We start from the raw sequence: 12,734 nt of genomic DNA, 5'->3' as shown, positions 1-12,734 counted from the left end.
CAAATTTTTATGTGCAGCTACTGTTTTGACAACCAAATCATTCCTTCTTCCTTTTGTAGGCTTTAGAATCCAAATTAGCAGCTTGCAGGAATTTTGCAAAGGACCAAGCATCACGAAAATCCTATATTTCAGGGAATGTTAACTGTGGGGTGATGAGTAGCAATGGCACGAAGTTCTCTCGATCAGGGCACACGTCTTTCTTCGACAAAGGGTAAGTCTTGGGAATTCTAAATGTTAACTTTTTGGGTAGTGAAGTTGCACATTATTAAGTGAGCTTATTGAACTTTGAAAAGATAAACTCAGTTTGATAAACCTACCAGAAGTATTATCATTCAGATCTCAGGAGACACGAAGTCTGTTGTTGTCTTCTAGTCCCCATGGAGTCTGTTGCCCCGGGAACCCTGACTCTGAAGCTTCTGTCCTGGGAGGCAGACTCTTGAAAGGCAGCCGTGTTAGGCTCTGGGGATTAAAGGTGACTGTTATATGGTCCTTGTGCTCAGGGTGCTTGCAGGCTAGTAGACTCTCGGCAAATATTTGTTAAGAGTAGAAGAGAACATGATGGTCATGTATGTGTAAACTCTTCAACAGACCTTTTGTCTGAAGATTTTAGAAAAATATAAAAGCACTGCATCAAGTACATTTTAGGAGATACAAGTTTTGTATGGTGTGAAGATGTTTTTGGGGGAATTGAGAATTAAAAGAAAACTGTAAGATTAAAACAGCGGTACATCCTTAATGCAAAAATTATTTCAGTTGGTACAGAGTATATAAAGTGAAAGTAAGTGCTTTCTGTTTTCACACTATTTTTGCATCCTTAGAGTTATTCCTAGGCATGTAAAATCATATTTTTATGCATCTGCTCTACACTTTTTATTAAAAACTTACAGGATACTTTAAATATTGCTCTGCAGTATGCCTATGGTGACTTATATTGCCAGCATCTTTCTGTGCCAGTACATACTGTTCTACCTCAATTAAAAAAACAGAAAAACCAACAGAACGCTACATGGTTATACACTTGTATCGGTGTGCCGTAGTCTGGGTAACTGGTTAGAATGTGTCGTCTGGGATGCTGGCTGTGTGGCTTAAGGTAGCTGGTCATGGAGCAGCAGCTGAGGCAGCCAATGGTCCCTCGCCACTGTCTCTGCTTTGAGTCATAGAGGCCACTCGTCCTTGTTCTGGGAAAGCAATATAGAAAGTTTCACAGTTTTCTTAAAGGAGCTTTTATTTTCTGCTTTCCTCAGTGATGGTGACACATTTGTGGAGGCCCTGATTGGACACATAATCTGCTCTAAAAAGCTTTTTGTTGTTCATCCTTGTGGAGTGGAGTGTTCTGATTTCCCTGTCTCCCTTAAGAGAAGTCTCCCTTGAAGTATATGTATTTCATTAAGGAGCACATTCTAAAATAATATATAAATTAGGACTTTCTTTATACACATTTCATTAAAAGCACATTCTAAAATATCAACATATAAATCAACTTTATTCTAACTGTTGGGGCTCCTCAGTGGAGGTAAGAATAAAATTTAATATTCCTCAGGTTTAGGAGTTTTAGGCAACCTTGAGGAGTGGCATTTTTATACTGTAATGGTAAGTGGAGTTAGTAGATAGATTTTTTTACATTAGAGATGACATTTCTCCAAAACAATACAGGAAAAGTTTAGGGGAAGTCTTCATGAGTGTTGGAAATAGTGCTAATTATTTTTTCCTGCAACTTATAATTACCTCCAATAGAAAAGTTATGAGTCTATCTGGAATCATATTTCTTCATGGGCCTTGAGCACCTTATGATGTGAGAACCGGCAAACCATAGATGCATCGGGTCGGGCAGATGCCTTTGCAAAAAAAGTCCTTAGAACAGTCCCGATGAAGGAGGGGTAACGTTGTCAGTGTAGGCTCACTGCTCTGGCTCCCTTAGGCCCCTGATGCAGAGCACCAGGGCAGCGATTGCCCGGAGAGGAACCCAGTCGTAGGTGGGGTGGGGGTGGGGGGGGGGCGGGCGGAGAACTGGGTGTAACCTGAAACCAGGAGGGCGCCCTGCGATGGAGCCCTGTCCCTGAGGCGCATCCTAGGTGTAGGCGGAGGCTTTCCGTCCTGAACTGCATCTGGAAATATGCTTCTTGATAGAAATAGTTACAGAGACACTTAGTTTTGGTTTAAATAGTACAAAATTTTAATTGTGCTGTTTCTATTAAGAATGAAATACGTTTTTGTGGGCTGGCCTTTTCTCAAGTATTTCGTTTATATGATAAATGGATTGTATATGCACACTCAATATTAACCTATTATTGCTTGAGTTATGTTTGTCTAGTTGCCATCTTCCTGAGGATAACTCTCGTGTGGGTTTTGCTGTGTTCTTACTTCCTTGCTGCTTTGCTGTGATTGGGGCTTCCTTCGGGCCTGCCTGGCTTTTTACCTCTCGCCTTCCTTCCTGCTCACCTAGTGATTAGATAAAAACCATGATGTTATATACCTGCTGCAAAAGGAAGGGGTAAATATCCCCACTCCCACTCCATTATTAGACCTGGCTCGTTAAAAGAAAAAAATGCCAGTTCATGTAGAAGCGTAGCTTGTAGTTTCAGCATGAGAAGAAACTTTCCATTTAAAAAAAGCCTTTGGCTCTAGAACTTGCCTGCCCTGCCTCTCACTCCTAAGGAGTCTGTCTGTAGCACTGTTACTGTAGTTTTCCTCATGGTCCTAGGAACCTGCAGGAGCGTTGTTTGGGAGAGTTTGTCAAAGTTGGTTTGCGTGTGCGTGCATGTATATATGTGACTGTACACGTATACGCTGTGCCCTCCTGCCTCCCTCAGAATCTTGAGATGCAGTGAGGCCTTACCACATAAACATAAAGCCTTATTGTTATTGTGTTATGGGATTTGAAAATATTTTGTAAGTTCTGGTTGGTTGAGGGCTTCTTGGAGTCAGGATATTATCTAGTCTGTGATCACTTCAGCGGTTCCTAAAAAGTGGGTTGCTGGGTCTGCTTCCCTGTTACCGCTCTGTTTCCTCCAACCACTACCAGCCCGTTCATATCGCTCGTCCAAAAGGACACCAGTTCACATGTAGTCCAGTCATTTGAGTTCTCTCAAAAATGTTCTTTTTTTCTCCATAGCTTTTATTTAGTTTCGTATGTATCGCTTGCCCTAGTTTTGTAAGCCAGTCTGATTTTTTTGGGCTGTGTGTAGGTGAGCGTAGACTCATTTTGGGGCACGGTGTGAAAATGGTATTTGTATTACTGCTTAACGTTTTTTCCTTTTTTTTTATTAGGCAAGAAAAAGTCATATTTCCCACGTTGTTCATGGGTAACTGACCTTGTTTGCTGTGCCCTTTCATTCTTAATCATGGTGTGTGGTGGAAGACAAATTAACATTAACAGACTGGTTTTACTAACTGCATGGGGCTGACTGCTTTAACCAACTTCCAGCCCATGAGTGAGCTTTCAAGTTCCTGTTTGATTTGACTGTGTACCATTATTATTGGTTCAGTTGTGCAAAACAAAAACAAGTTAGTCGTGGTGGTCCTGGGGCGGTGGTGAAGAGCAGGCCTGATGGTTCTCTGATACAGGGGAGAGGGTGGTAGAGATGACATCAGCAGTCTGGGGGCGGGGTCACCGCCAGGCCCTGGGACCACATTTGACTGCCTCCATGGGCCTGGGGTGCTTCCCGTTAGCCAGTGTCTTCTGTTTTCTCAAAGTAACACTAATGATAGTGGATTCTTGCTATGTGGGGTCTCCCCTCTGCGCTCACGCGTGTGTTCCCACAGGACCATGGCGTGGTAGATGGGGGCTTGTGTATAAGGTCTGCCTTCCTTTTGAGGAATGAACATTTCAGTTTGCAGAGCCTGGGCCGAGGCCTGGAGCTCTGCTGAGCTCCTGTTTCTCCATCTGACTGGTGAGACTGGGGTCTGGAGCACCTGCCTGCTCTCCTAAATGAGCTGCAGCCTACATTCTTCCTTTTCGCTCCTGCCCTCTCGGGCGTGCCTGTCCCGCTTTGACAGAGTCAACCCCCGTGCTTTCTCCGTATAGTGGTGAATTTGAGCAGCTTCTAAGTATGCATTGGTTCTTCCCCTCTTTTACTTCTGTTGCCATTTACAGTCGACCTTATTAGTTCCTTGTCGTAGCTGGGTTCTCTCTTTTTCAGACTCTTAAACTAGATTTTTGTGGTATGATGGTGCAGTTTCCTAGCTTCTGGACCCTTTTTTGCATAGATGTTTCTCAGATCTGTGTCTCCATCTCTGCCCGTTTTTTCTCCATTCAATCCTGTGTTTTCCGCTGGGACATGTCCCTTCGGCTCTTTTGCTGCCCCCGAAACCAAATGTGGTGAGTATGGAGGTGTTTCTTCTCTTGGAAGCCTTTCCTCAGTGCACAGCTTTGCAGTTCCCTCACGGGGCCTCACCAGACTGATAGTCCTGCCTCTAGGTTCAGCTGTCTCCTTCCTCCTGGCCTTTTACTTGCTACTTCTCAAAGAGAGGTGCTAGCTAAGACCCTGGGGGTTGTTATTCCCTCTCTCTCCCACTGAACTTTCAAATCCAGAATTCCCATTTCCACCCACCCAGAGAAGCTGCGTATGGAATTTCTTGTTCTCCTTTTATATTCTGTATTGCGCTGCTCATTCTTCCTGTTAGAGCTGACCTGCAGTGGGAGCACCAGCGTGGTTGCTCACTGGAGCGGTCAGGTGTTCCTGGGCCGGGAGGAGACTGGGAAAGGATAATGGCCTGGGCATCTGGAGGCAGCTTATGGGCCCAGCTCCCCATTGATGGGCTCACGGGGTGAGCTCAGGTGAATGGCTGGACTTTCTGCTTTTGTTACCTTGGCAATGTAACAATGGGGATGAACGTGATATTCCTTAGGGGTCCATCTAGCTGGAAAATGTAGGAATCTCAGTACTGCATTTGTACGTGGAGCTGTCCTCACGTTTGCTGCTTTTGTGCGCCCTGTGGAACAGTGTCCGGTTCTTCTGGGCACCCAGCAGTGCTCCCTTCTGCCGAGTTTCGGGGACTGTCTCTAGCCTTGCCTGCTGCTATACTGTGTGAGGCTGGGAAGCTGGTGTTCACATGTTTAAAGCTGAAGCTGTCTGTGAGGCCTGCCTAGTTCTCCCTGAGGTTCTAGGAGAGGCAGGCATTGGGGCTCTGAGACCAGGCAGACAAATGACAGACAGATGGCTTATTATGTGAGGACTACAGTGGCATATGGGATGTGGCTTCTGTCTCCAGAAGAGGCACAGGCACATAGCCTTGGGAGGATGGAGAGGGATGATTTAAAGTTTTCAAATGTGACGAGCTCAAATATCAGACCTCCCCAACCCACAGAGAAAAGAGAAAGTTCTGAGGGTGCATCACCGAGGTGGGAACATGGACAACAGGGAGAGACTGCACTTGTCAGCGCCCCTCCTGTTGCTCTTGGCCTGTCTGGGTAGCTTGATTTCCAATTCGAAATCTCTACGTGGGTTAGTTTCTTCGGATGTTAACTGTGTCTTCAGAGTAGTCAAGTCTCTTTGCATCCCTGTTTATCCATGAGATTACCCTCACCTCTTCAGTGTATGAAACCGTCCTCTTGATCTTGGTGGGGAATGTGTGTCTGGTTTTTTTTGTTTTTTTGTTTGTTTTTTTTTTTAAGAGAACCTCTGTCCATGAGTCTACATTCAACTCCCTGGGCCCCTCTGATGAGTAGGCCGGTGGGGACAGTGGTGGGCAGTCTGGCCCCAAGTTGTGAGTGGGACACATTTTCCTAGGAAGTTTTTCAGTATGGAAGGGCTGCAGGGGCATCCTGGGAGGGGTTCCAGGCCTTGCACTCACTCCCTCACTGCTTCCCATGGCTGTGCTGCCTGGTGGCTGGGGCTGGGGTAGGGCTGGGTCCTGGCTGCAGGTGCTTGTGCTGGGTGCGGCTGGTGTCTCACGAGTCTGCAGGGAAGCCTACCCGTCTGGCTTTGCTTGCTAAACAATTTTTAAAAAGTTATTTTTCTCCCTCTTATTTAAGGTATTCATGTACATTGTAGGAGATTTGGAAAACAATAAAAAAGTACAAAGTATTGATAGTAAATAAAATTTATCCGCAACTCAGAGGGAAGAAAAGTAACCACTGTTAAATTTTCCTTCTATAATAAATGTGAGAGAGAGCGTGTGTGTGTCCCCACGCATTCTAGATTTAGCCGTGTGATAGTTATGTCTAGCTGTATGAGGGGCTGTAGTGCAGAACGTATACTACTTACTTTTTTTTCTTCATATCATTGAGCATGTCTAGTTTGGTAACCTGCTGCTTTTTCCACCTAGCGTTAATTACATTTGGAATATTTTCCATGCTGTTAAGAACTCTGGAATGTGTTTTTAATGGCCTTATGATATTTCATTGTTTGTTTGTGCCCTTTTTTATTTAGCTAGTTCCCTGGTGGTCGATGTTTAGACCTGCTCTGTTGGGAAATAAATCAGGGCTGTGGCTGCCTCTGCCGGTGTGATGAGGGTGCCGAGAAGGGAGCAGTAGCCTCATCACCGCAGGACCATGGGGTCCTCAAGTCTCACTGGGCCCTGCTCTCCAGGCAGCGCTCTCCCTTGGGCCGGGAGGAGGAATAGTTGTAGCGAGCAAATGGATTTCGCTGTGTCTCGAGTGATTTTAAATGACAGTCTCTCTTTCTCTTCCCCTTCCCTTCTGTGCTCTGGTCACCCCCACAGGGCAGTAAACGGCTTTGACCCGGCTCCTCCTCCTCCTGGTCTGGGCTCCTCGCGCCCGTCGTCGGCACCGGGTATGCTGCCTCTCAGTGTGTGAGTGCCCGGCCTCCAGGGGGGCTCCTGCCCTCCTCCAGCAACCCAGGACACCCACGCCTCACCCCTTGGTGCCTGGGCCCAGCTCGTGCCCCTCCGTCTGCCTCCCCACGGCTGGCAGAGGGCAGGCTTCATGCAGTGGCGGCTGCCGGGCCCCGCCCAGCCCCAGGACTCCGCGCGATATCAATACTGGCTGTTTTCTCTTCTCGCCGTAGTGCCGTTGGTTTCACATGATTGCACTTTTGTGGGTCACAAGGTGATACATACGTGTATTACTTGGTCACTGGATGCAGAAGTACCCATTCATCACCCCTGCCTCCTAGCCCCCACCCTGCTCTACTGATAGGGTTTAGTTGTGTTTAGGACATTGCAGATCTTCTAGAAGTTCTCCCCCAAATCAGGTCGACGTGAGTGCTCCTCCTGAGCTCCCACCCAGCATCTCCAGTGCTCATGACCATGTGTCCCCTGCCTCCACCTCCCACAGTTTGGGCCAGTTGCTGGCGAAGAGTCAGGAAGGTCACTGAATTAGGGAACATTTTCTGCACCTTCTGGTTTTACTTTTGCAGTTATCATTCCGTAGACTAGCCTCCCAGAGCAGCAGACGCCTGCCTGAGCCCAGGTAGCAGGAGCTTCCGGGGCCTGGGCACCCACAGGGCCATGCCCCTGCCGTCTCCTCCTCCTCCACGTGCCTCAGACTCGGGGTAGGAGGTAGTGGCAACCTCCTCGCCAGCTCTCTGGTCTTTCAGTTAAATGACACCTTCAGAACGTTTTTGTTTTGTCTTCAGAGGGCCGGTCCAGTCGTGTTAGGAAGGGTTGAGTGGCCTGATTCCAGGGGCCAGCCGGTGCCAGCTCCTGGGGGGCAGACTGACCGTAAGTGATTGTCCCTGTGCATCCTTTGATTACTCTCATGCTGCATTTACTGTTTACATTTGTTTTATTGTACATAGGTTTGTAAACATTATTGCCTAAGATATTTGTATATAACTTGGGCTTTGTAGCTTTTATTTATTCAGAACTCATATGGCATGTTAAAGACTTATGATGGTGTCCTACTCTGGGCAGCTGTATAGGATCATCATGTGGTTAAAAAAATAATTCCCCTCAAAAAAATCTTTTAATGTGGAAACAATAAATTTCACAGAAAAAAAAAAGGATTGAAGTTGCTTTATTGGGTTTCTGCCATCCTGTGAGAGAAGAGCTGGAGTTGCAAAACCAGGTTCAAATGTCACTTGTGCTCTGACATGGGACGCCGGGATGGACAGCAACTGCGGAATAGGGCAAAGAAAATTCAGGCATCCTCAGGATGTGTCTGATGTACTGAGCAGGCATTCTCATGTTGATTCTTTTTTAATTTATTTATCTTAAAAATTGAAAAAATTTTAAGATGTTTATCTTTAAAAATTGAAGTATAGTTGATGTCCATTTTTACACAAGTTACAGGCGTACAATGTAGCGATTCATAGTTTTTAAAGGTTATATCCCATTAATAGTTCCTTCAGAGTACAGGCTGTATTCCCTGTGTTGTGCAGTACATCCTTGTGGCTTATTTATTCCTCATGCTGGTTCTTGACACTGGTTTCTGCTCTTAGCTGTGATTTCCAGGAGCAGCTTGAGAATGGCCCTGGCCCCATGTGGAAATCTGGAAGGAAGGACCTGGGCTTTGAGGGAGGCAGCACTTGGAGTAACTGTGATGGGTCCAGGAGCTGGCCCTCCTGCTGGGCTGCCTTTCATGACACGTGCTGGTGTTCTGGAATTAGAGATTACTTGGATCTGGGCTTCTCTCCTCATCCGTCAGGTTGCTGTTAGCCTTGAGAGAAGGTGCCAGATGTTTGGTAGCAAGAGACGGGGTGACTGGACTTGAGGAATAAGTAAACTGGGGGTCTGTACAAATGTGTCAGATTCTGAGAGCTGCTTATAACAAAGAGCAAAAGCGGAATAGTTTGTAGTTTTAAAAGTGCATGTAAATGAAAAGAGAATCCAGTTCCTAAGTGAATAGGAAACATTAAGATAGGATATAAAGGTTTCTTCTCCTGTCCATTAGTACACAGGCAGGAATAGCTTCTGTTTGATGTTCCTGGAGATTTTGTCATAAGCTGGCTCACAAGAGACGCTTGTCCTGTGCCGTGCTCAGCTCTGCTGGCCGAGCAGTTGAAGAGAAAACTCCAGCTCTCTTACTGATGGGCAGGCTCCCAGCTTCTTTGCCAGTCATCAGTGGAAGGGTGGGATTAGATTAGAGGTTTCGAGGTTTAGCAGACCTCTTTGTTTAAGCAGGAATCCCAAATCTAAAACGTAACAAACAGAGCTACTCTAGTTAAAGTAAGGATGAGTTCTAGAGCTTGAATGCTCGTCCTTGGGTCCCCAGCGATTTCTTGGTTCCTCTCCGGCTGCACACCCGGGATTATCTCGCCAGCTGTTACTCAGACGATGGCTGGGAGTGGGGCCCTGGCTGCAGAGGCCCACGTGTCACTTGCTGATAGCACCACTGCTTTGAGTCCAGGAGAGCACAGGCCAGGTCCGTGAAAGTGCAGAGTGTGCTGCCGGGCTTATTTCTGGCTCCTTCAGACTCCCACGTAGTTTTGGTTTTTTTATGGCTGCAGCAGCCCTTGGCATATGACCCCCTGAGGAAGCTGGTTGATTCCCCAGGCCTCTTTCGGCTTCCTGTGTGGGTTCCAGATCTTCCTCCACTTAGAGTGGGATTACGTCCTGATAAACCCATTCATTGTAAATTGAAAATATCTTAAATTGAAAACACTAACCTGCTGAACATTGTAGCATAGCCTCCCTACCCTAAACGTGCTCAGAACACTTAGACATGAGCCTGCAGTTCGGCAAAATCGTCTAACACAAAACCTGTTTGATAATAAAGTGTTGACTACCTAAAGTAATTGAATACCGTACTGACAGTGAAAAACCGGGCGGTCGTCTGGGTTTAGAATGGTTGTATTTGCACTGATTGTTGACACTTGTGATCGCGTGGCTGACCAGGAACTGCCTGTCCAACACTGTGAGAGCGGATTGGACTGCATGCATATTGTTAGCCTGGGAGAAGATTAAAATCTAAAATTCAAAGTATGGTTTCTATTGAGCGTATCGCTTTTGCATCGTGGTACAATCAGGAAAATCTTCAGTCAAACCATTGTAAGTCAGTGACCGACTGTATCTGGTACAAAATGCTGCTTTGTACTTGCTCACATAGAGCATTTGCTACCTGGTATGAAAGGTCTACACACTGTTTGCCTGCCTAGCTAGAGGTCCTCTGAGTGGGTTCTCTTCCTAGGGCTGCTCCACTGCCACGTTTGCGCGGCTCTCACTGAAATCTCTAGGAATGAGCCGTCCCCTGTGCTGGCTCCACGTGGCGGTCTCCCCTCCGTGGAGGGGGCTGATCTTCCAGGTGGCAAAGATCAGCTTCTTGTCTCTAGATATTTTCATCTCACCACCCATTCCCATCCCTTGCTCCTGAAACATCTTCCTGCATAAAATAGGAGCCAGCTGAATGGCCAGAAGCCATACCTCACCCACACAGTAAAGAGCCAGAAGCCACAGCTGGGGTGTCAAGTCACAAGGCAAGCGACAACTAGATACAGTGAGCTGGAAGCGGAATGAGCTGGTTTTGCCTCAGTTTACGGAAGGGAAAGTGGGCCCAGGATTTGGGTGACTGGCCTGAGCTCACATAGCTGGTTCTGGGAAAAGCCAGGTTTGGAAAGGAGCCCAGTGTCTTTTTTCTGCTGTATTCACTACCTTGTCAAGCTCGAGGCCTCGCCAGCCTCTACTGTGGCTCGTGCCTCAAGAGGTGAGCTGATTTTGAACGCTTGGAAGTGATGTGCCTGGGGGTGCACAGCCTTGGCAGCAAGGGGAATGTGGCTCGTCTCCCCTCCTCTCTCAGTCCTGTGTCTGTTGGGGTGTTGACTCTGTTTCTCTCAGAAGCTGTCTTGCAGACGCCATTATCATGTGCCAAGAGCCAAGGAAGAAGCTGGGACCTCTGGGGGGAGGGGACGTGACCTGGGGTGGAGCAGTGGCTTTAGGGAGCAGCCTGTAGCCGGGTCTCTCCTGCCTGAGAGTAGACTAGCCTGGCTGCTGGGGGGAACAGGGCCCGAGGGGGAGTGGGTCCAGGCCCTCAGTTGTCTGCAGTTTGCCTAGAGGATGTTAAGATAAGCCTTTTCTACATTCTTTTACTTCATGGGTTGTTTTGCTCTCTATATTTGCCTCAAAGTTTGAAACAAATTAAGAGCACTAGCTTGGCCTTTAAAATATAAATGTGTTACTTGATTGCTTTCTAAAAATGAGAGTGGGGGCAGGAGGCATCTTTGCAAATCATCTTCCTATGACTTAGAGCATCTTATCTAAAAACTGGTCCCATGACTGTTAAAAATATGATGTATGGGAATACAGTAGCCCTTTATTGATTCTAAGGGAAAACAATCTCTAGTAAATATTAATGTAAGAGACTTCTTTTATAAGATAGTGAAGATAGTGCCTGTGAAGAGGCAAATTTGAAAACAGAACGAAGCTTACGGTGCTGGTGGTGTGCCACGTGTGGTTAGGATTTGGAGTCATGGTTTATCCTGCTGCCTGTCTGCACCCACAGTTATGTTAGGGCTTCCTGTCAGCTCTGAAGTCTTCACCAAGGGAAACTGAGCAGCTGTTTCACTTGTTTATTTGTGGGGTGTTTTCTAGTCAGGTATCATGTTTGCTGGATCATGAGGTGCAGGCGGAGGCCTGGGATGGGGGTGCTGGGCTGGCAGGACTGGGCAGGTTTTCAGGCACACGCATGGATCAGCAGTCACGTCTGTATGAGGCTCAGAGCCGGTAGCGGGGGGGAGGGGGGGAGGGCAGCAGATCCCACTGTCACCTAGAATTTAGGGGACTGGGTACACTTTTACATACTGGTGTCACCAAATTATCCTCTAACTCTTGAATCAGTCTAACAGTGTGATAAGCTGTAACAGCTCTTCATCTGTGTTACTAAGAACAAACAGTCTCAATAGCGCTAATATAAACATCTGACGATAGGGAAATGGCATGGTTAGGATGACTTATCCGCTGAACAAGAGGCCATAGAGCCACTGAAATGTAAGTGTGCAATCTGCTAAACCATGGGAACGGAAGTGATGAATGCGAAAAGGACACAAAATAGATGAACATGCAATATCAGCTTTATAAAAAAAAAAAAGGGAAAAGATGAAAATAGTTTACTGTTTGTGGGTTTTAAATTTTCCTGTAAAGTTGCTCACATTTTTAAAAAATTGAAGTAACGAGACTGATTTTCTTTCACTGCCCAAGTTGGCCTTGAAGACTTGTGCCGAGTAGTTCTAAGATTTGAGCACGTAGCACAAAGCAGGGGCTCCCTGACCTGCCAGTGACCCGGCTGAGTCACACGTGGGGAAATTTTAAAATGCAGATTTCCCCAGGTTCCACCCCAGCACCAGCCTAGCGAGGGGAGTTCCGTATTTCATGGACTCTCAAACGCCAGCAATTACAAGACATACCTTTACTTTGTAAACCAGTAAGAAAAATGTGCCAGCTGGAACTATGAAAACGCTTATTATTTAGGCTTTGTATTTATTGAAAGAGCTCTTTTAGACTTATTTATGCAGATTCTCATCATATCACAGTTAACTCGTATACAAAAAGGAAAATGTGAGCGATACTCCTAGAATGTGAGACACTCCTGAAACTTAACATCGTGATTCCGATGTTCTGAACCATGTTTTGACCCAGAGTTGTCCTTGTCCGTGTTTTCCCAAGCAGTGTCGTCCTCCGCGCCATGACGCAGCACTTCTGAAAAGCATATTCTGCTGCTGGTTCCAGACTTTTCTTCTGAGCTGCTGATACTCACTCTACAAGATTTGATGCTGGGCTTTACTGACCCTGCCAGGAGTCAGGCAGTGACAGCCACATGACAGCTGCCCCTTCCTTAAGGTAGACTGTGAGATGTGTGAGTTTACACATGGGAGAAAGGGAGCATCTTAGCGTCCGTGCAG

General features: G+C 46.6%; 1 protein-coding gene across 4 annotated transcripts in view; it reads left to right on the top strand.

Annotated features, from left to right (window-relative positions):
* Window positions 1-7,916, top strand: part of NDEL1 (nudE neurodevelopment protein 1 like 1) — a 58,138-nt gene extending 50,222 nt beyond the window's left edge. For 3 of the 4 annotated variants that reach the window (XM_057717041.1, XM_057717040.1, XM_057717038.1), the window contains 2 exons: window positions 60-211; window positions 6,664-7,915. In XM_057717041.1, coding sequence (XP_057573024.1) covers window positions 60-211; window positions 6,664-6,757 — 246 coding nt within the window. In that variant the 3' untranslated portion in view covers window positions 6,758-7,915. Of the gene's footprint in view, window positions 1-59; window positions 212-3,267; window positions 3,303-6,663 lie in introns of all 4 variants that reach the window. The other variant, XM_057717039.1, reaches the window with a different exon arrangement.
* The last annotated feature ends 4,818 nt before the right edge of the window (window positions 7,917-12,734 follow it).

This window comes from Hippopotamus amphibius, chromosome 17, assembly GCF_030028045.1.
Source record: "Hippopotamus amphibius kiboko isolate mHipAmp2 chromosome 17, mHipAmp2.hap2, whole genome shotgun sequence".
NCBI lineage: Eukaryota > Metazoa > Chordata > Mammalia > Artiodactyla > Hippopotamidae > Hippopotamus > Hippopotamus amphibius.
This window is presented reverse-complemented; position numbering and strand designations above follow the sequence as displayed.